General features: G+C 40.5%; 1 protein-coding gene across 8 annotated transcripts in view; it reads left to right on the top strand.

Annotated features, from left to right (window-relative positions):
* Window positions 1-5,613: 5,613 nt before the first annotated feature.
* The window catches only part of BACH1 (BTB domain and CNC homolog 1), a 38,513-nt gene continuing 21,908 nt past the window's right edge, over window positions 5,614-22,218 (top strand). For 7 of the 8 annotated variants that reach the window (XR_003093515.1, XR_003093514.1, XR_003093513.1 and 4 more), the window contains exons 1-3: window positions 5,620-5,910; window positions 12,444-13,826; window positions 15,771-15,977. Coding sequence is in view for 5 of the 8 variants with exons in the window: in XM_025201325.1 (XP_025057110.1) it covers window positions 5,674-5,910; window positions 12,444-13,826; window positions 15,771-15,977 (1,827 nt within the window). In the remaining 3 variants the exon portion in view is untranslated. Of the gene's footprint in view, window positions 5,911-12,443; window positions 13,827-15,770; window positions 15,978-22,218 lie in introns of all 8 variants that reach the window. The other variant, XM_025201322.1, reaches the window with a different exon arrangement.

Here is a 22,218-nt window from a genome sequence, read left to right as displayed (position 1 = left end):
TCAGTGTAGTGTAGCTGCAAAAAAGATGCAGACCTGTGGTTTATTAGGCAGCACGTAATCAGTACAGATAGGGAGGGTACTAGTGCCTGTGTCAATACAAGACCACATTTAGAATACTGTGTTCAGTTCTGGTTGCTGATATTTAAAAAACAATCAAACCCAACAACAGGAACTCCCCATGAATTTAGGCTGGAATGGGTACAACAAAGATACTGTATTTTCTTGCCTACAGAACTCACCTTTTCCCCCCAAAATGGGATTTGTTTGTTATGTGAGGAAGCTGACTTTCTGCCCAGATATGGAAGCATCCTGTTTTGATTCCTTCTGTACAGTACAGCAGCTATGCAATCACTGTTTAGGCAGCTGAAGGAGTTTGACATATTGGCTCACTTTTCTTCACTCTACAGGTGTCAACAATCGATCATCTCTCCTTTTTTAATGGACTTGATGGTCCACTAATCCAGCTAAGATTTTTTTTAGGGCAATTTTGTTGTTCACTAGCTGCTCCTGGTCTGTTTGTTTTACAGACATTTTAGCTCAAAGATGCTCAACCCCCAGCCTACAGGTCAAATCCTGTCTCTGGAGCCATGTCATGTGGCCCATAGGGCTCTCCAAATGTCTGGAAATTTAGGAGCAGTAGCTGCTTTCTAGTTGCTAAATCTTTGGACCAGATAACTTGGCCCTATACACCAGACAGTCCCAGCACCTGGCTGTAGACACTGACCCTTCATGGGTTCTGACCCATGAAGCAACCCCATGTCACTCATTTGGCTTGTGGGGCCAGAATATTGTATGTCACTACTTTAGCTCTTTTCAGAATCATAGATCCACCCGTGGAAACCAGTCTTCAGGAACAGCTAGGGAGTACGCTTTAGGATGAGTTAGTTGAGGATGAGTTAGTTGAGGACTAGGCTCACTCTCTCTCCCCTATGCAGCTATGACTTGAAAAATCTTTCTTCATTCTGCCTTCCCAAAAACAAGGTGTGCATCTTATTTGGTAGCATGTAGTATCTAATAAAATATGGTAGTGAAGGGAATGGAGACTTTTTCTTGTAACATATTAAAGAAGTCTGCCTTGTTTACCTTAACAGGGATAGGATTATTGTTATTTTTACACATATATTCAAGGTGAATGTTACAGAGGGAGAAGAGCTTTTGGGGTTGGAAAACTGGCCCACTACAAGATCAGATGGCTACACTCTGGCTATCAATACATTTTGATTAGAAAATAGAATTCTACCACAGGGATCATCTTCCAGCTTTTTTGATCAAAGTAATAGGGGAAGGAACCAAAATCTATTTAAGATTGAACTTCGTAAATTTATGGAAGGTGCACTGTGATAAGATAGGAGATTCTTTATTCAAGAATCAGTGCATGGCTTGTTTGGCAATCAGTGTATGTATGCAATGCATGGAAATATTTGCAATCCCCATGTTTAGGTGCAAAGAAGCCCTCTTATAATATTGGTAGGTTTTTGGTAATCCCATTCTTCAGCGATTTTGCTTATTACCTATTGGGCCAGAAAGGACTTTTTCCCCTGGGGGGGTGGAGCAGGAGTACGTGGGGGAAGGCAGCTTCTGAAGTGTTTCTGCCTTCTGAAAAGTGGGATATTGGCCACAGCTGAGGTTAGGGTTTTTTTTCGTTTGTTTGTTTAACTGGCTTGAATGGTAACTCCTCATTGTTCTTCAACTGAGTCGTCTTCTGGCTTGCAGTCTTGCTCTTTTATTCAGAGCCATAATGATTACCAAATCTGGGGTCAGGAAGATTTCCCCCCCCCCCCCCCCCCCCCCCTCCCTCCCTTGGGCACTGATGAGGACTGTAGTGACTTTGGACTATGCCTCATGGTACAGAACTTCTCCTGTAGTTCCTTGAGCATATGTTAATTATTGCCCTGTCATTGTAGTGCCTGTGCACTGACAGTGTCCTTGTCTCCTGGTTTGGCATGCTGTAGAGTCATGATATTTCTGGTTTTGTGTTATGTAGTTGTGCTTGAAAGTTTGAAATGGTGGTTTTGAGAGAACCTCATATTGCTTGCAAATACAGGGGTCTGATCTGAATAGCCCAGAAGGTCCCTTCTAATCCTGTGTTTTTCATTGTATTGACTATGCTGTTGCTCACAGCATATTGGACTATGGCAGTGTTTGGTATTGTGTCAGTTAAGTGCAACTTTAACGTTGGTCAGAAGTATCATTTCAGTCAAATCACACCTTACAGAATGTAAGGTTCCCTTGTTAGATGGGTTGGGTAGCCCTGTCAACCAACTCAAATTTCCACGATTATCCTTGAGAATTATTACACAGGTCACGAGATAAAAATGCCAGAATGCAGTCCAAGCAACGTCTTACATTTTGCTACAGTGACACTGGTGCTGCCAATTGTATTCTCCTATTGTAAGTTATGCCTTTTAAGGGCTTATAGTGGTCTAGTTGAAATTGATGGAAAATGACTGAAATGGTTTCAGAATCAAGCCCTGGATATGGAGAGAGGATTTGTTATACTTTCTGACAAATGGAAGGCTTCATGTGTGGCCCATGTCTAGAAGAAGGTGGGGATTGTACAAATACAATGGAAATGGGAATGAAATAAGATGTTTACTTGGTCTATTCTAGAGACTGGAGAGGAGTAGAGAAATTAAGATGTCTGTTTTCTGTCCCCTTGAGACCCTGAGATTTTTAGGTACAGCTTTAAGTATATGAGGTTTTTAAATTCTAACTGGCTTTTTTTTCCCCTTCCTCTTCCAATGAATCACTGTGTTTAATGCCCCTAGCAAATATTATACTTAAGACATCTGAAATAGTAACCTAGCCACATGTTAATGCCATTAATGGCATGATAAAAGCAAGGAATAAGTTGCAACATTTTTGCAAAAAAGATTGTGCAAGAGCTGTGGCTAGCTTTCCCATCATGCCTTAAATAGTCCATGTGGCCAGGCATCAGCTGATCAAGACTCCCAGTCAAAGGCTGCTATGCTCAAGGACAGGCTTGCAAGGTGGGCAGATCAAAACCTGATGATGTTTAATATGGAGAAATAATCTGCAGTACACTTACAGGCTTAGTGGTGCTATACTCGGCAATACCACAACTCAAAGAGACCTGGGGGTTGTGATAGACCACAGAATGAATGTGAGCCACCAACATGATGTCATAGCTGGCAGAGCAAACAAAACACTGGCATATATCTACTGATATATTTTAAGCAAGGCTAAGGAGGTCATTCTCTTGCTTACTTGGTCTTCGTGAGCCTGCAGCTGGAGTACTGTGTCCAGTTCTGGGCACTGCCCTTCAGGAAGGATGTGGAGAAGCCTGAGAAAGTGCAAAGGAGGGCTGGACAGCAGGTCATATGAGGAGAGGCTGAAAGACATGGACTGTTCAGCCTGAAGAAAAGAAGACTTAGAGGGGACTTGGTGGCAGCCTATAAGTATATTAGGGGCGTACATCAGGGCCTAGGGGAGTATCTGTTTACCAAGGCACCCCAGGGGAAGACGAGAACCCATAGACACGAACTGCTTGAAGATCAATTCAGATTGGACATAAGGAAAAACTTATTTATGATTCAAGTGATTAGGGTCTGGAACAGACTCCCCCCAGAGGTGGTACGGTCACCCACCCTCGAGATCTTTAAAAAGATCTTGACACCCATCTTGCTGGGGTCATCTGACCCTAGCAGTCTTTCCTGCCCAAGTGCAGGGGGGCTGGACTCGACAAGCTGTGTTGTCCCTTCCAGCCCATAATGTCTATGAATCCCTGAGACTGGGAGCACCAATCAGTTGACCGCTGCTTCCAGCCTTGGGAGGCATACCAGAACCCTTTACTCAGATGCACCCCCTGAGGTCGGGAGCACCAATTGGCTTATTTCTGCTCTCAGTCTAGAAGGTGCATCTGATGTGTCCCTTGGCTCCAGTGTGTTCCTGAGGTTGGAATCCATGATCAGCTGCTTCTTCCAGTCATGGGGATGCATGGGGCCCTTGACTCTGCTGCATCCTGGAGTCTGGGAGCGCAGATCAGCTGATCAGGTCTCCCAGCCTTGGGGGTGCTTTAGTCAAGGGGTATGGTATATCCCTGAGGCTGGGAGCAGCAGTTAGCTGATTGGTGCTCCCAGCCTCGAGTGCTGTGGGTGCCGAGTATAGCCGGAATGGTGCCGCGATGGAGTGGAATTAGGCACAAACGCGTACTGGTTGAATTGGAAAAGAACTTTACTTTCAAACTGACGTACAGCGACTTGTGTCGATGCACACAGTGTAGGCACGCTCCGTACAGGTTACAAACAAAAGAGAAACTGGGTGGCACACCGATGTTTCTGAGCATGCAGGGTGCGGGGTACGTCAGGACGGTCATCGACGGGGAGTGGTTGATCAGGCCTCCAATTTTGCTCCGAGGTACACGAGGAACTCGTTCCCAACGTACACACGGAGTTCTCCGACTTGGGCGGAAACTACCCAAGCTTTTATACGGCTAGTGAGCCAATTGCTAGCCGTTGGGCGTGAATAATTTACAATGAGCCAATCGGTAGCATGCATCCAAATGGTGCAACTGCTAGTTTTGGCAGGAGCTGATCACTGCACCAAGGCTTTTCCTGCCGTAGCGAGGCATCCCTTGCACCGAGTACTCGTATCGTGCTAAGAATTCTGCTGTGTTGAGGCACTTTTAATTACTAAGTACAGACAAGTGCTTTGGAGCCTTTGACTCCAATGTGTTACTGAGGCTGAGAGCAGGATCAGCTCAGTGGCTTGCTACTTGCTGGTGCAAGAGAAGCCTGGGAGCTGGTCTTGCATGCAGTGTGAAGAGTGAATGAAGTATGCATTCAAACATATTGCTTAACTTGTATCCTTATGATATGCAGATAGGGAAGCTGAGGCCTTCTAGTAAGGCCTCAGTGGCTGGGCTGGAAGCAGAACGTAAGTGGTTTGAGTGTTTATACTGTAGGTTGCCTCCCCCTTTATAATTTTTATGCAGCAGTTGCCTGTACAATGAGAATATAATCACATACTTCAGTGACCACCAAACAGCCATTCAAACAAGTGCTACTTAAGACGTTTCAGAATGTATTTCCTCTTGTCTTTTGAGATCTGTTGATGAGATACTGACTCCTTGCCCACAACTTATCATATTATAGGAGATCTTGATGTCTTGTGAGGTGAAGAAACCTTTTTAGACTCTACGCTATTTAATCAACAAACACAAGCTGCTTGTGCAATATCTTGATGAACTTTGATCTAGAGCCTTTGTGGTACTTATCTTCCTCTTTCAGTTTCTGTAATGCTTTAGTTGGTGCTTCTTTTTAAATAGTAATGCTTAAAATCTTTTCAGAAACTTGTGTGGTAACATGATCATTTTCAGTCTTCTCCAGAGACAAATATTTAATGAAGAGGTTTTTCCATATGTGTTGGGTTTTGCTTCTGTGTCCAGTAGGTGCTAGATTTATTTGTAACAAACTTGCTTAAAGATGAGGATATATTCAGAAATATATTTTGAAATTTTGCTTAAAGGTAGGTCTAAATGTATATAAAATTTAAAAATGGTAAATATATAAATTGTTTGCTTGTTATTTCCTACTGTTGTCACTGAATTCCTGTCAATACTTACAAGCTGCATAAATTTTCACATTTCTTTTCAGGTTTGAAGAATAGAAGCATGCTTTCCACTGAGATTTACACTAACATTTGTGATACAGAATGTCTTTAAGTGAGAAGAATAGTGTGGTTTTTGCTTATGAGTCTTCAGTACACAGTACCAATGTTCTACTCGGTCTCAATGGTCAGAGAAAGCAAGATATTCTTTGTGATGTTACTATTTTAGTGGAAGATCAACGATTTCGGGCTCATCGGGCTGTGCTTGCAGCTTGCAGCAGTTACTTCCTTTCAAGAATTGGCCAGTTGGATGCTGATCTTATCATCACTTTACCAGAAGAGGTGAGTCATTTGAATTGGTATACTTCTGGACAGCACCAAGTATTTCTAATCTATTACATGAAATTCTGTTCTTGCAGTAAGTGTTTTAAATTGAGATTTATTGTACTTATAGGTAAGAGGCTTAGGAGCAGGAAAGGTGCTCGATGAGTGGACACAGCTGCTTCACAGATGATGCCTATTGGGTGTGGACACATTCACCTAAGGAAGTTGAAAAGCCATTTTAAAACATCAAATCAATCCTTTAAAGAGCTGTACATTTTAGAATGCTCAATACTTGCAGTATTACAGCTCAGGTTCAGAAAATATCTTGTAAAACATGGAAATTCATCTTTTCCCCCACTAGCAAGGGTTTCAAATGCCACACAGGTGTTCAAGAACACAGAGCTTCATGTGTGACAAGGGAATATGTCCAAATCAGTCAATGCTGTAGTTAAGCAATGTGAAAACTCTGCAACTCCATGGTTTGATGGTGGTGGCTATGTTGAAACAAAGTCATGCCACTTAACAAATTTACGATTCATGTTTCTTCAAAATTTGTAATGGTGAATGTTCAGTTATCCATAGCAATCCAAGTAAGTATGACAACTCTAAATAAATATGTTGCCATATTTACAGTAATTTTGAAAGCAAATAAGAGAACTTGCTGTTCTCTCTTCTCTTCCCACTCATGTCTCCACCCCAGACACTTTTTAGCTGTTTGAATTACTACCAATCTTTCCTTAATGTAAATAGAAAAGAAAGCATATAGAGGTGACCTCTCTCTCTCTCTCTCTCTCATTTTAACAGTTTAAAAAAAATGCTGATGCATTTAGGGGAAATAAATAGAACATTGATTTTCATGTTGTCTTTTTAAGGGAGAAGATGGTTAACTACATGTTTCATACTTCTAAGAAGTGACAGGTGAAACAATAACCTTGCTTATGTTCTTAGTTTTGCTATCTTAGATTTTACGTAGTATTCAGCAATGTTGCTTCTTTTCCTTTTTTCAGAGATTTATGTTGCAAATTTAGGTACAAGGCACTGACTTGCCAAGAAAATGGTCACTTTCACCTTCTTAAATTGCAGCTGGAAGCCTTATTTTGTACCCTGGTGCAGCTTTACTGTGCCTGGGTAGTAGTTTAGCTACTAAGGCATACAAACACGTGCATCTTTTACAAATTAATAATAAACTCTTCCCCATTTAGTCAGTCAGTCATGACAACAATTCCCTTGTGTTTTCTTCCTACTCCAGTAACCAACTTGGTATTTATCTTGCTCTCAGTCTTATTTTGGATTCTTGGCAGCTGATGTATGTGGAAGTCAAGGATGAATGAATACATTCAAAACTTACTTACTTTGAATGGCTTGGAAGAAGGCTGCAGCCTTCAGGTGTTCTGATTTGTACAACTGAATGGCAGTAACTTCTCAAACAATTGGAGTCAGACTTAAAGCTTTATAAATGACTAAAATGAACTTGAATGGGTAGTTTTCTGAAAGCTCTTATCTGATAGGCATATTTTGGAAAGGAGCCAACAAAAGTGGGGTTGACGCATCTAGTATCTATTAAAGTAGTAGAAAATATAGCGGTCAGTGTCCACATCCTGTTGACCTGGACAGGCCAAATCTTGTTACATTCTAAACATATCTGTATCCCTAATGTAAACGACCAAATAGGTACCGATAACATAACGTTATGTGTAATCTGCTGCAAAAAGCTCTAATTTCTTGCAGTAGTTGATTCTTCGGCTTTGAAAGGTATCTACAGTTGGAAGGGAAAGCAGAAACAAGCTGTAGATAATGGTTGTGGTATAAGGCTAGTTCTGCCTTTGCTTATATGATGGAGATTTTTCAAGTTGGTTAAATAGGCATAGTAGGCAGTTGATCTTATTGTTGCTTGTAAAAGTAAATTATCAAAATGATTTATTGGCAAATGAGTTGGAAATCACATTATTTGCTCAATGTCGCATTGTGAGCCAAAGTCTGTTTATGGTAGGTTTCAGAATAACTTTACCGATAGAAGAACAGAGTCTGATTAGAACTGGAAAAGCTGGCTCACGCTCTCCTTTAGTTCAGTAAAACTGCCCATTCCTTCCAAACAAGACTCAATTGAAAGTTACAAGTGCAAGTCAGTTAATTTAGGCAGATTTAAATTATGTGGTCTGGTCTTATCCAGGCTATAAGAATAGAGTGCTTTTAGGAAAAGGTAGAATTCTATAAATTTTATATAACCATGCCTTAATTTAGTTGCTTAATTAAAATGCAGATTAGGAGATAAGCAACTGCTTGTAAAATGTTTTACACCGTTTTTACTAGTGTTTGGTTTCAAGCATGGGAGAAGATTGCTCTTCATATTATCTATCCTTGCTTTATTCTCTCGAATGGTACCATGGGTGGATGGGGGTGTATGATAGGTTGTTAGAGCTAAAAACAAGTGGGCTAAAATGTATCATCAAGAAGGTCCTAAAAAAGTAAGACTGCAGAAGTGATATTTTTATTTGATCATGAGAACATGCAATGAAATCTTGGATAGTGTATCAGTTGATAAGTTCAACTGACTTAGTTTCAGTTTAATCATCTCTCAACCTACCATGTCTGACTCTTATCAGCTTCCAGACTGGGACATCCATTCTTATGATGTAATGCAGGGTTGCTCAACCCCAGGCCTATGGGTCTGATCCAGCCCCCATCTGATGTGTGCATCTTCCCACATGTATATGGGGTGCCCTGTGGCCTGTAGCCCTGCATGCTAGGTCGGGTATGTAGGGGCTGTGTAAGGCAAAAACATTGAGCACTGTTGGTGTAACTCATTTAACAATCTTCACTCTGAAACTAGGGGAATATTACATAGCAGAGGTGCATCGATGTATTGGTCCATGTTGTATTGGCACCAATAGCAGGAAATTTGACATTATCGGCAATCTGCTTTATTTAGCTGATGTTGCTAATAATGTCACCGATAAATGCCGTGTTCCTGCGCACAACCAGGAGTGCAGCTGGAGAGCAGTGTCCGGCTGGTAAGTCTGGGGTGGGGGTGTGTGCAGATTGAGACCCCTGCAATGAGGGAGGGAATAGGGGCTGGGGCAGGTGCTGCCCAGGTGGAGTGGGGTGCAGCATGGAGGCATGGGCAGCTTGTCCAGAGGCCTTGGGGGAGGAGACGGGGTGGCTCCCACTGCTGTGCGCAATCCCAGGGGAGGAGTGGGGGGCATGTTCCCCCCTAGATTACTGTCTGGGATGAGGGTGGGTAGCTCACTGGGGCTGAGATGGCCTCTTCCTGGCAGGGGGGCTGGGCCAGGGCTGCGCTCAAGGCATGCGGCAGCAGTGCTGGGAGGATGCATATGGAAGGGGGTTGTGGCAGATTTTGGGGTGTTTGCTGGTCGTTCTGTACCCCGTCTCCCCCAGCATCGCCACCACCTGCCCTGGCCCAGCCCTCCTGCTAGGAAGAAGCAAATGCATCCCCTGTCCCTGAGCCTGCAGTAGATGGCCCACCCTTGCCCCATGCACAAATCTGGGGTGCATGTGCCCCCCATGCCTCCCCTGAGGGTGCACTCAGCAGCCGGGAGCCCCCAGCTCGCCCTTCCATTCCCCCAGATGAGCCACCCGTGGCTCCATCCTATGCCCTGCCCTGCTCTGTCTGGACATCCCCTGTCCCTGCCCCAGCCCCACTCCCTCACTACAGGAGCCTCTATCTTGCCCTCCTCCATGTCCCTTCCTCCTCACAGACTTACTGGCTAGATGCTGCTCTCCATGCTGCCAGGCTGCATATTGGCAGTTGGTTTGGTATCGGCCGATGTGGCTCACTAGTAATCGGCCACCGGTATTGGCCACAAAAATCTTTATCGGTGCACCCATACCATATAGTTGTTTTATAATTGGAGTTTAGCTTATATGAACTAGTACAATGTCATTTAACTTGCTGGCATTGCAAAGCCACTGTAGTTAAGCTTGAAATTTAATTCTGTTCCAAGTCACTTAAGTCATGCTGGGAAGCATGACTTTACTGCTGATGATATTCTACTTCCTTTGTAGGTGATATCCAAAGTATTCAGTCCAGCATCATTCAGTCACCCTGAAATATCTGTTCATTATTGTAAGACCTTAGAAGTTGTCTCTCTTGCTATATATAAATAAAATAACCTTTGGTATGAATCTGAAGTGCAGTAAGTGATTCTGCAATACCTAGTCCAGGAAAGCACTTTCACTGCCAAATAAAGAATATGCACGCTGGGAGTTGTTGCTGAATACCTGTTCTGCAATAGATAATCCAGACCATTTCCCAGTATATTCAAGCCCTTACACTCAGCTTGTCTGCCTGTCTGTCAAATAATACATTTTAAATACCACGCTGTGAGCCACCCTTCAGGCACATATTCCTATAAATCAAAGAAGGTGGCGTTTAACACATGTGAGCGCACTGCTGCATAATAATGTTCTCATTTCTCAAGGTTTTCACTGTAGTTCTATATGTTGACAGTCTGACTTTTGCCCCAGTTAAGAAAAAATGAGGGCATATGAACTCTTGATGGGGTGGAGAATGGAGGGTTTTGGTGTAGTATAGAAGGGGGCAGTTGAAGGAATGGGGCAGCTCCCCTTGGTATAGGAAAAATTGGGTCACACGTTGTCCCTAGCACAAGTGAAAGGTTTGCCTAGAGTCCCTGAAATTTAGTTTGGTAATTCCTCAGTTTCTAGTGAGTAAAGTATTTTTAAAGATACTGAGTTGGATCTAATTGATTTTAAAAATCTTTTAATTAATTATCAGTGAATCTGATAATTAATTAATTAATTTACCAAATCTATTATGTCTTTATCAAAAGATTGGCTCCTCTTATGACTTGGGGTTCTTTTATGGCAGTTGAAATATTTTCTAGTATTTCTCATGTTGAGCCTTTCATTCCATTTCAAGGAGAGCTATAACTGTATCTTGCATATTGTTTTTCTGTCACAGAAATCAAGCCGAGCCCACTTTGGGTCATTGTAAAAGCTGAAAAAAAAATGCAGGCGATACTTACGTTGAACCATTCTTGCATGAAACCATTCTGAAACAGCATTTTCTTTGCTTTCCAGAATAATGTATTAGTGGCATTTGTCAGGGCCAAACACATTATCCAACCACTGCTAGTCAGAGCACTTTACTTCATAGATTTCTAGAGTCAGAAGAGACCTGGTAGATCATTGGGTCTGACTCCCTGCTCCAGGCAGGAACGAGTGCTGGGGTTAGGTAACCCCAGCCAGATGCCTGTCTAATCTGCTTTGAACCTATCCAGGGTAGGGGAAAGCACCACCTCCCTTGAGAGCCCATTCCATATTTTGGCGACCCTTACCATAAAGAATTTCTTCCTTATGTCCAAACTAAATCTGTTCTCCTTCAGTTTGTGCCCATTATTTCTGTTAACTCCGAGGGGCACCCTGGCAAACAGTGTGTCCCTTATTCCCTGCTGGCAGCCACAAGATCACCTCTCAGCCTTCTCTTGCGGAGGCTGAAGAGATTCAGATCTCTGACTTCATAGGGTCTTACCTGCAGGCCCTCAACCATACGAGTAGCCCTTCTCTGAACCCTCTCAAGGTTATCCATATCCCTCTTGAAGTGTGGTGCCCAAAGCTGGACACAGTACTCCATCTGCAACCTTGCTGGCAATGTGTAAACTTTGTGGAGAAGGCTAGCTTTCACTTTGTTGTGGCCAGATCCACATGTTTAATGACCCTGAAATAAAGGCTATGGGGTTGCTTTAAATACGCACATACTAGCAGGTTACAGAGAGTTAAAAAGGTGCCAGGACTTGTAGCATTGTAACTGATGCACATTAGGTCTCTATCCCAATTAACTTGCTATGCATTTTTATTTGTCTTCACCCTAGTTTTCATGTCTTAGGCCATCTTTGTCAAAGTACTAGGCACAAAAAGCCAGTCATGGTCAAGTTCCCATTTTGAAATGTTCCAATACCAATGGAGGTTTGAATAAACAATGAGAAACAAGTTAAATGCCATAAGTTAGATATGACTTTGCATCTGAGTTTCTGGGATTGCATTTTTTCTGGTCTTTCAGATTCAAGCTGTCTTATGTAATGTATGTCTTGGTCTTCAGTCAACAATGATATTTTACATTTTTTAGCAATAGGAACACAGAGCTGAAAAACTGAAAATAAATTGATTGCATTGCAAAATGGAATGCTGCTATAAAATGATAAAAATTTTCTCATTTTGGGAACAATTTGAGTGTGATCTTGACAACACACAATTTCTTTAATGCATGTTTTTCCTACACTGTTAACTTCTTTTTTTTTAATTTGTTTGTCCTGACAAGTAGAGGATGTTCTCATTGTGTTCCCCTTCTATTGTGTGCTAAGCCTAGAGAGAACAAGCAGAGTACACCAGTATACTGGTTGGCAGTGTACTGGCGTGCCCAAAGAGTATAAGTAATTTCCATGCCACTGTTCTGGGAAGGCTCAGAAACCTTTTATTCAGATTTATTCACTTTGTTTAAAATAACAGTTGTGGCTTACAGGAGTGAACTATATATGCTAACATTGTTGGGGTTTTTTTCTTTTTTAAATATACAGGTGACACTTAAAGGATTTGGTCCTTTACTTGAATTTGCATATACAGCTAAACTTATTTTAAATAAAGACAATGTATCTGAAGTCTGCAAGTGTGCAGAATTTTTGGGAGTACATAATATTGAAGAATCTTGCTTTCAGTTTCTCAAATTCAAATTTTTGGACTGTAAATCAGGCCAACCAGAATGTCCCAGAAGGCAGTGTTGTTCATCACGCTGTCAGAAAACAGATGATAAAATTAACCAGGTGGATGAAGGGGACCTAGGTGATGGAGGAGAGGAAGATGTTCAAACCCCTGACTCACAGCTCCACAAAGATGAAGAAAATGCAAAAGTATCATCTCCTGCTTTCCAGGACACCAGTCAAACATGTGATCCTGCTTGTTTAGAAAAGAGTAATGTTTCTGACTTGCCTTCCCTATGTCCAAAATACAGGAAGTTCCAAAAAGCTTTTGGAAGTGACAGAGTTCAGACTACAGAGCTTAGTTCCAGTATTACAGAAGTTCAGGTAATGTCAGCTGCTTCCATTCATGAGAGCAAATCATTTGATAATAATGCCACACAAAAAGCTCAGGAGTGTGAAATTATGCAGCTGGCTGCAAAATATGAAGAGGCTCAGGTAGAAATGGAAGAGGATGAGGAAGAGGCAGCAAAAGAGGAGGAAATGAAGAGCGATTTGGTGTCTCAGAGTGTCTCCTATCCCGTGGAGAAAATGGATGCTGCTGCTTTTCCACAACATTCTTCTGTTGCACCTCATGGACTTCATCCTGTGCCTTTTTTACATGTATATGAGCAATATGATGATTTAAATTTCAGTGGTATACAAAATAGCACAGTCATAGCAGAAAAAGCTGTAGCGAGTACTGGAGTTAGGTATGACAAACCAGTTGAAAACAAAAACAGTGATTTGCTTTTGAAGTCTGACCTGTGCAGTACAGAAAGCATGAACATTCGAACAACCAGTGATCGTAGCAGTGTGGAGAGAGAGGTTGCTGAACACCTAGCAAAAGGATTTTGGAGCAATGTGTACAGTACGGAAACTGCTTGTCAAATGCATTTGTCACCTGCAACAGCAAAAGAATGCTCAGAATCAATATATTCGGGGAAAAAGACAGAGTGTCCATGGCTTGGCATCAGGATCAGCGACAGCCCTGAACCTTCTCCTCAAAGAACTTTCACAACTTTGAATTCTGTCAACTGCCCATTTATAAGCACCCTTAATACTGAAGGATGCTCAAACAGTTCAGAGATAAGTAGTGGAGATTATATTCAGGGACAGCAAGCGGAGCAATGTCCATTTACTTGTGTGATAAGTTTGGGAGAAGAGTCTGAAACTGACACGGAGGGGGAAAGCGAGTCATGTTCAGCAAAAGAACAGGAATGCGAGGTGAGGATAATCATTCTTCCAGCTCTACTCTAAAGTCTTGTAGACATCATTCCATATCCTACATAATTAACTTGTTTTTTTTTCCTTCTTGTTTCTGAACTTTATTGAGAAATGTGCGTGTGCATGCACGCATGTTAATTGCCAGGCCAGCTAATGCTTCCACTGCTCCCCTACCACCAAATTTCTGTACCCGTGAGAGGACTTTGTGGCCAGGATAATACCATCTTGCATGGAGGACCGAGCTGGTGGGCTGGAGTTGCTCTGTGGCTGGCTCAAGTGCACATGCCTGGAAAGTTGAGCACCACTGGGCTGATTCATAAAACTGGCTTAGAAAAGCTCAGAATGATGTTGCGTACCAGTGAAATAAACATGCAAGATGAGGAAGGGTAGATACTTCAGTATAAGAACTGGTCAACATTTTTCAGTGGAACAGCTGTCATCATTAAATTAAGTCAAAAATTAATTTGACAATGACATTTCTATGAAATTTGATAGGGAAAGGTTAGACTAAGTCAAAATGGTTTAATATTAGTTTAATATACTAAATTTTGATAGAACTCAAAATAGTTCAACAGTTTTAAGATGGAAAATTTCTAGAATATTTTTTTCTATGGGAAAACTTCAAAAATGTTTTTCCTGTTTTGAAACAGGGAGGAAAAAAACTTGGAATTTCCAGTTTCTAGGATTCCTGTTCAGTATAATATATATATTATTGTCAAATAATACTATAAATCATTCCTGTAGTTTGGGTTATGATTGTTAATGCAGCCTCAAAAATTACAGGGCATCTCAGGTTTTTGTGGAGCAGTTGAACATTCCTGTGGTTTTTTTTCCCCCCTTTCTTTGTGTTTCCATTTCCCAGTTCTCCTGCTACTTTGTTGTCATTGATGCTGTAGCATGGCATCCAGCTAAAGGTGAAATAGATAATCCAGTCCCACAAGCTGTACAGAAAGTTACTCAATTCTATTAGATTTTTAGAAATTGGTATGCCTAAATGTTTTGCCTTTTCAAGATATGAGACCCAAATTAAATTCCAGAGTAAGTGGAAAAACTCTTCTTTTGGAAATAAGTGGGACATATAAGACAGCTTCAAGGCTGGTTTTGGCCCATTCTTTTAAACTCTTACTAAAGTAAATAGCATCATCCCTGGGAGTAGCATTCCGTATATAGGTTTAGATGTTGATGTCACCAGTACTTCTAGAAATGTTGAAAGGATTGCTTTTATGAAAGGAGAAAATGTGAAATATGATCATTTTTAAGTCTGCATATGTACTTAAAATGGCTTAGTGGTCATAAATAGGGCGACCTTAAAATATAATAGCTGTTTTCTGAAAGAAAAAAAAGGTGGTTTTCAGTGTTAAACAAGAATTAGTGACAGTTTTGTGACTCCAATACATTTCTTTGGAAATGATGGGGAAACGTATAAGGCTTGTACAAATAAGGGCAGGCTCAGTTTTGGATCCAAAGTGCTAGGCAGCCTAATTATAGAGGTTTCAACCAGTTTCCCTGAACAATAGATATGTAAACATCTCTAGAAATATGACACCTGCATGTGCGTTGTGTGTAAAATTTACATATGCATAATATTTATATTAGTAGTTGGAAAAGAACTTCAGATCATGTTAGTGGTGCCTGCCCAAGGGCTTATCCACTATCAACACTTGTTCCTACACATGATTTAAGAACTAAAATTGTTCTGTGCACTTGTAAATAATCTTTTGAAAACAGTAAACATGCATAGTGTTTAAATTACATTATCTTGAAATTTCTGGATTATGTACAGTTAAATGAATGTAAGATAGCACTTGCTTCCTTTATGGAAGAATAAGATATGTTTTATTGCTGTTGTGTATTCATGCTTATTTTGAGAAACCTTGTAAAATATTTTAAAATCCTGGTACTATCTATTTCCATTTTGGTTCAAAATTCTGTCTTATACTGTAGGTAAAACTGCCATTTAATGCACAAAGGATCATTTCACTTTCTCGAAATGACTTCCAGTCATTTCTGAAAATGCACAAATTGACCCCTGAGCAGCTGGATTGCATCCATGATATCCGAAGACGAAGCAAAAATAGAATTGCAGCGCAGAGATGTCGTAAGAGAAAGCTTGACTGCATCCAGAATCTGGAATCTGAAATTGAAAAACTGGTATGCACTTCCTTATTTTTCTTCTTCAGTCTTTTTTGTTTCCTTGCTCATTCTCTCACACTTGGAAAGGGTTATATGCTACTTAGGAGTTAGTTGTCATGCCCCAACTGCACGGTATCACTTTGTAAAAACAGACAATTTTGGGTTTGCAAACTGCTTCCTGAGTTGTTAGTGACATACGTGTTTCCCATGGAGGCAGTGGCAGGAGCAAGGAAGTGTGCTGAGTAGAAGCTGACCTTTGCTAAAGAGAGCAGAAATGGAGTAAGAAGTTAGTAAATCCAGGATTATACAGATTTCCTCACTAATGCTACTGCTTCTTTCCTTTGCATTTCCTGGGATAATCTGAAAGTTGCTAGTCAGAAAGTGTTGATATAGTGGCTGCTCTTAGATTACTGCATGGCTCTGCCCTTGTTTCCCGGAAGAAGTAAAATTCTTTTTCTCGATATGGAGAAGCAGTCTATGTGGCAGTAGTTCTTTCCTTTTCCTCTTGAGTTTTTGACTTTAAAACATCAACTAGAAATATATGGCAATAATGTTAAATGATCCAAAAACTATTTAAAGGAAAAGGCCATTGGAATTTAATCATTATATATAATTTGTAGGCCATGGTTTAGAATAAATATGCAACAAGCTTACAGTGTTTAAGCACCCCACCTTTGTAACAGGTGTTGATCCTTGGCAAATGATTTGTTATACTGGTTTAAATGCAGGGGTCTCAAATGCATTCATGTTGTCTCAGCAGTGTGATACATAATGGGTGTCTACATGTCAGAGCAAGATACTTTGAATACCTACAGTACTTTGCATTGTAAGCTATGCTGTTTCCTTTCTAAGGAAACAAAATCAGCATTTTTTATTAACCTGTGTATATGACCAAAGTGTAATTTTTTCATGAGGCTTTCTTGACAAGGTAGGTGTGAAGGGGGTATAGAGGGAGAAGTCAAAATATGGGTTCAAACTTCCATGAGAGAGAAGTAATAGTAGTCTGTGGTTTTCTTCTTCTACAAGTCCCACTTGGGAAAGTTTTTTTTTGAATTTAGCATTGTTACCCATCTGTTAACTGTTTCTGTTCCCTTTGTTGTTAAATCTAAATCCTACAAAGGTGTTAATTAAACTAAACATTTTGTTTAGAATAGTGTAAGAAAGGCAGGTACTTTCAACTATGTTTAGTAAGTAGTCAGTTGCAGATTTTTTTCCATACTGTCACTGCAGGTCACTATAGAACTGATTTAGGTACAGAGCTAGAATGCATTTGCCTTCCTACTGATTTTAGTCATCTGAAATATAAAAAATATTTCTGGGGGTCATGAGAACATCACATGGTCAGCAAGTAACTGCAAAAAGACCTTTTTAGCAGACAATTACAGGGACATTTAATATTTGAAGGCGTTTTTAAATTTTTGAAGAAATTGTTAAATGCACATAACAGGAGGTTTTTGATTCAGAGTTACTTTGGTTATAGTCTCCCTTTAAAATTGTGCATGTATCAGCAAACTAGTAGGGTATAAATTGACCAATAAGATCTGTAGATTTTGTTGTTGTAGGCAACTCATTGCCATAAGCGGTGACAGTGTGCTTCAGGTAGAGGTGGTCTACCTATATTAGAAAAGTCATGTTGCAAATCTGGCAAGTAGTGCATATAGCAGCCATACTGGCATCCAAGATGGCTGTTGTGAATTCACATTTTCGTCAATATTTTGGCCCCCACTTGGGTTAGAAAATTAATTCCTATGATGAAACCAATGTTATATGAACTGAGGAGGTAAGTCATAAAATTTATTTTGTGGTAGCCATATGGGATTCCAAGATGGCTGATGTATTGGTATGTATGCATTAACTCAATATAATTTATAAAACCTAGTAAACAACACTATAATACTGAAACCTCACAAATCCTATCACTATAAATTTAATCGCAGACCTACAGTACTGAAAACATGATAACTCAGGCTAGCCTACTTGTTTGAGTTATATTGAGTAAAACTACATTTTTTTTTTTTTAATTTCAGAATGCAAATATGTCATATTAATAATGCATAACTCAGTGGCAATGAAACATGGACATATGTTCAGCTCGAGGCAATAGGAAAATATAATAGCCTGATCCAATTGTAATATGAATGTTACATATACCATTATACAATGGTAATTGCAGTTTTTCAGACTTCATCACTTGAATTCGTTTCTTAATCTCTGTAGTTATTATACAGTTTGCAACATGCTGTCTCATACTACTTGCAACTGGGAGTGCATAACTTGTTGCACGAGTATGTTGGTCCCTGGCATTTTGTCTTGCACTTGCAATTTATTATCCAAAGGTGGGTTAAGCGTGTTTATAATGGGAACATGACAGTCATGTTTAGCTTGCCAACCACACTGATTAAGTGATGGGGAATATGGGGGATTAGGTTCAAGTACACTTCAGCAAATGAGACTTAATAATTGGCTCTATGTTATACATTTGTGTGAATGTATCAGCAAGCCTAACCCAGCATGTTTTGGCATTAGCTTTTTGCCCCCTGATTACAGGTAAACCAAATCCTGACACATTCGGTATACTCGTCTAGATTCTCATCTTGCACATGACTTTCAGCATCTAAGTCGTCATTGTCATCTTCCAAAATCAATGTATCCAGTGCTAAAAGGCTGTTAAGAATTAACTCATTTTTGGGTTTTCCTTTAATTCAAGTTGCTGTGTTCCTTCATGCTGGATATAACTTTCAAATCTGCTTTGATCTTGAGAGTAGCATAGTACGTGTATTGTGTGTCTGAAAACTTTCCTGAACTGCAGGCAAATGGCTTCCTCATCATTTATATGCAAAGTTACAACTGCTTGTTTGGCTTTACTGGTTGTCACCGTTCGGAAGACAAGAGTGGAAGATTTGCATTTCTTTAGTGCTAAAACCGAATGGCTGTCTTGTAGTAAGTTTGAAGTTCTTGCTTCACTGTGGTCAAAGGACATTTACCACCTTCATCTTCTAAATCACAATATCTTTCAAGTGTATCTTACAGACTGTACACATTTTCCCATGCAAAACTAGCATCTCATTTATCAATCATTTGATGCTATGGTCTCGCTTCAGGAGAGAAAGAAGAATATCTTTTTGCACAGTCTCCACATGTGAATGGGAATGAGAGATTTGTTTCTTCTGTTGTTCCTCCTGCCTGCATTCAGGATGGTAATGTGCCTCAGCATCTCATAGATCTTTGACACCAATTCGACAATGCAACACTTCTTTCTCTGCCAGCTTGTGTATTCCATTGGCTGATTCAGACAACAACACATGACACAGACTCTTACTAGAATGTTTCTGGCAGAATATGCACATCCTCCAGGGAACTGGAGTAGATGATCTGCTTGATGTCCTAGTAGGTTCTTCACTTGATGTTGTTGCTAGGATTTCCCTTTCATTTTCTATCTTGCGCAGTTTTCTTAACAGTCTCTTTATGTGCTTTGTGTGTAAAAGAACTGTTGCAAGAACAGTGCCAACTGAGACCTTTTGAAGGTTGTATCGCAGGATCAATACAACGCAGTAGTCTGTCAAGAATACTGTTATAACAAGTGTTGAATTCAGCAGTTGTTCAGGAGTGCTTCGTTTACTCATACAATTCCATTAGCTAATTGTTGACTGCGAACCTACTGCGAGACGTATGATGAATCTTGTAGATTCCAAGTCGCACCTCTTATGCTTCACTAGACTCAGTGATACTATTGGCCCTGTTATAACATTTGCTTAAGGGCGATAAAGGCAAGTCTCTTGTCAACAATCTTTATCAGAGGTTTTTGCATTGAGGTAATCTGAAGCAAAACAGAGTTGATGTAACAATTTTGCAAACCTTTTGGGTATCTAATAATGAACAAAACTGTAAATTTGCTGTAGCCATCTTGGAATCCAGTTTGGTTATCACAATGAGAATGTTACAAGTTGATCTTGCTTCATACAATATTAGCTTTGTCATTAGGAATTAGTTTTTTGGCGCTAGTGGGGGCTGAAATATTGACCAAAACATGAAATCACGGCAGTCATCTTGGATTCCAATATGGCAGCTATACACACTACTTCCAAAATTGGCAATATGACTTTTCTGACATGGGTAGTGTCACAACCCAATTAAATTGTGCCCATGCCACTGGGCAAGAGAGACCATTCAAATCATCCTCATTTTGACGATTAAGGGTTAAAAGACTTCCCTGCCAAGAAATTCCTTGAAACAAAACGCTGGTGGTATACTGCTGATAATTGGTCAGCTGAAATAAAATGCTAGGGGAAACTATATATAATTGGTCCAAAAATAAGCGTAAGCTCCTCACACGTAGCACACACGTAACAGGTAGAGAAACCTAACCCACTACCTCGTAACTTGAGGAGACAAAGAGCTGCCACCTGCCAAAAATTAAAGATTCCATATAACGGTTCACCATTGGGTATCCCTGTAAAACACCTCTGCCTATAAATAGTTTAACGGTTTCCACCCAAGTCGGAGAGCTCTGGGGATCTCACAGGAAACACCTGTGCTTGTCACTAGAGAATTGGGAAATTGATCAATTCCTAATCAATCACCCCGTCAGCGTAAAATATTGACGTAGAAAGTCTTGCAAGCCCGACCGTTCATTCCGGCGCCACGTCCGTCATTATCCCGTTGTAACCTGACTGCGTGCGTGTACTCGACTCTGTAACCGAAGTTATATGCGTATACTCGACTCTATAACCGAAGCTGTAACGGAACAAAGGCTCGCCTGTGTCGTCCATCACTATCTAGGTGACGTAAGTAAACAAACTCCTGTAACCTACACGTGTCTGTGCCTGGTTAATTCCACTCCATCCATCACTACCCGCCTGCCGAGCTCTAAATCTAAACACTCCGGTGTGAGTCAGGCGGCTGCTCTGATTCACGACAGGTAGATCACCTGTACCTGAAATGCAGTGTCGCCCCTTGTGGCAATGAGTTGCCTTTACCCTTCTTTTTTACCCTGCTGCATTGCATTGGATAGGAATGTGGAAAATAGAAAAGCTAGTATGTAGTTCCCTCCTTTCTTAATATAGGTGATGGCTTAAGTTCTCCAGTTTGGGGCACTAATGCCAAATTGATTAAAGATCCATATTCTCAAGTTGCTATTTCATCTGCCTAGTTCTTTCTTTGGATCTGTAGATAACTTCAGCATCAAGCAATCTAAATTTTTGTTTACAGATGTGGTAACTTCCATTACCATATCCTTGTTCCTATTTGGTACTGAGCCACTATTTTATTTTTACATCCATGTCCTTTTTCAAAAAGCAGATATGATTTTCTTCTGAAGAGCAGCCTATTTACCTATTTAATGCCCTATCCCTCCTGTCCAGTGGGTCCCTTCTACCCTGACTGGTCTACTGTAGATCCAGAACAATAAGTGCTAGGTCATGAAGATAATCTGTACAATACAGTTTTTTTTTCTCATTACTATTTCTTCATGCTCCCTTCCTCATACCCAATGAGAAACCCCTCTCTCAAGAGCTGCAATATGATTAATTATCTGCAATGGAGGAGACTTAATCTGAGCTACCTATTTTATTTTTTTGGAATGTGGGTTTTCATCCCATTCTGGATCACAGGCCTGAATGGTTACTTTTTAAAAAGCTGAAAATCCAAAATGGTATCTTTTTATTAAAATCATATCAACAGTTCTATTGCCTAGACTCGTTTTTACTGCTAGAAAACAGAAAATGCCTTTTAGTTTTGTTCAAGTAGTAGTTAGAGTTATGGATCACTGGATGGGATTTTTTTTCTTTCATGGTTTCTACCTAACCAGCTTCTCCCAAGAGTGATTTGAAAAGTGAGCAAGATGCATCCAAACTCACCTTAATAGTTTCATCCTTGCAGAAGCAAACTTTGATCTCTATATCTTCAGTCTTTCTATGAAGCCACCAAAAACATTCTCTTTAGATTCTGGGTCTGTCTCAAGATAACAAGCAGCTGACACTGAAATCTTCATTATATCTAACTTTGTGGAAGCTTGGAGGGCAGCATCTGGAAAGATACCCCAAACATGTTATCTTTTGTAATTACTGTAAACAGCAGAGAAGACTTGACAAGAGATGTTTTTATTTTCAGCTGGAAGAAGTACTTTGATATCAATATCATCATCGCTTTTCATTAGTTTTATAGTAGCTAGGGTCAGGAGGTAACTGAACAGATCATCTGGCCTGACCCCCTGCCACAGGCAGGGATGAATGCTGGGGTCACAAAACCCCCGACAGGGGAG

Source organism: Alligator sinensis, unplaced genomic scaffold (assembly GCF_000455745.1).
Source record: "Alligator sinensis unplaced genomic scaffold, ASM45574v1 scaffold373_1, whole genome shotgun sequence".
NCBI lineage: Eukaryota > Metazoa > Chordata > Crocodylia > Alligatoridae > Alligator > Alligator sinensis.
This window is presented reverse-complemented; position numbering and strand designations above follow the sequence as displayed.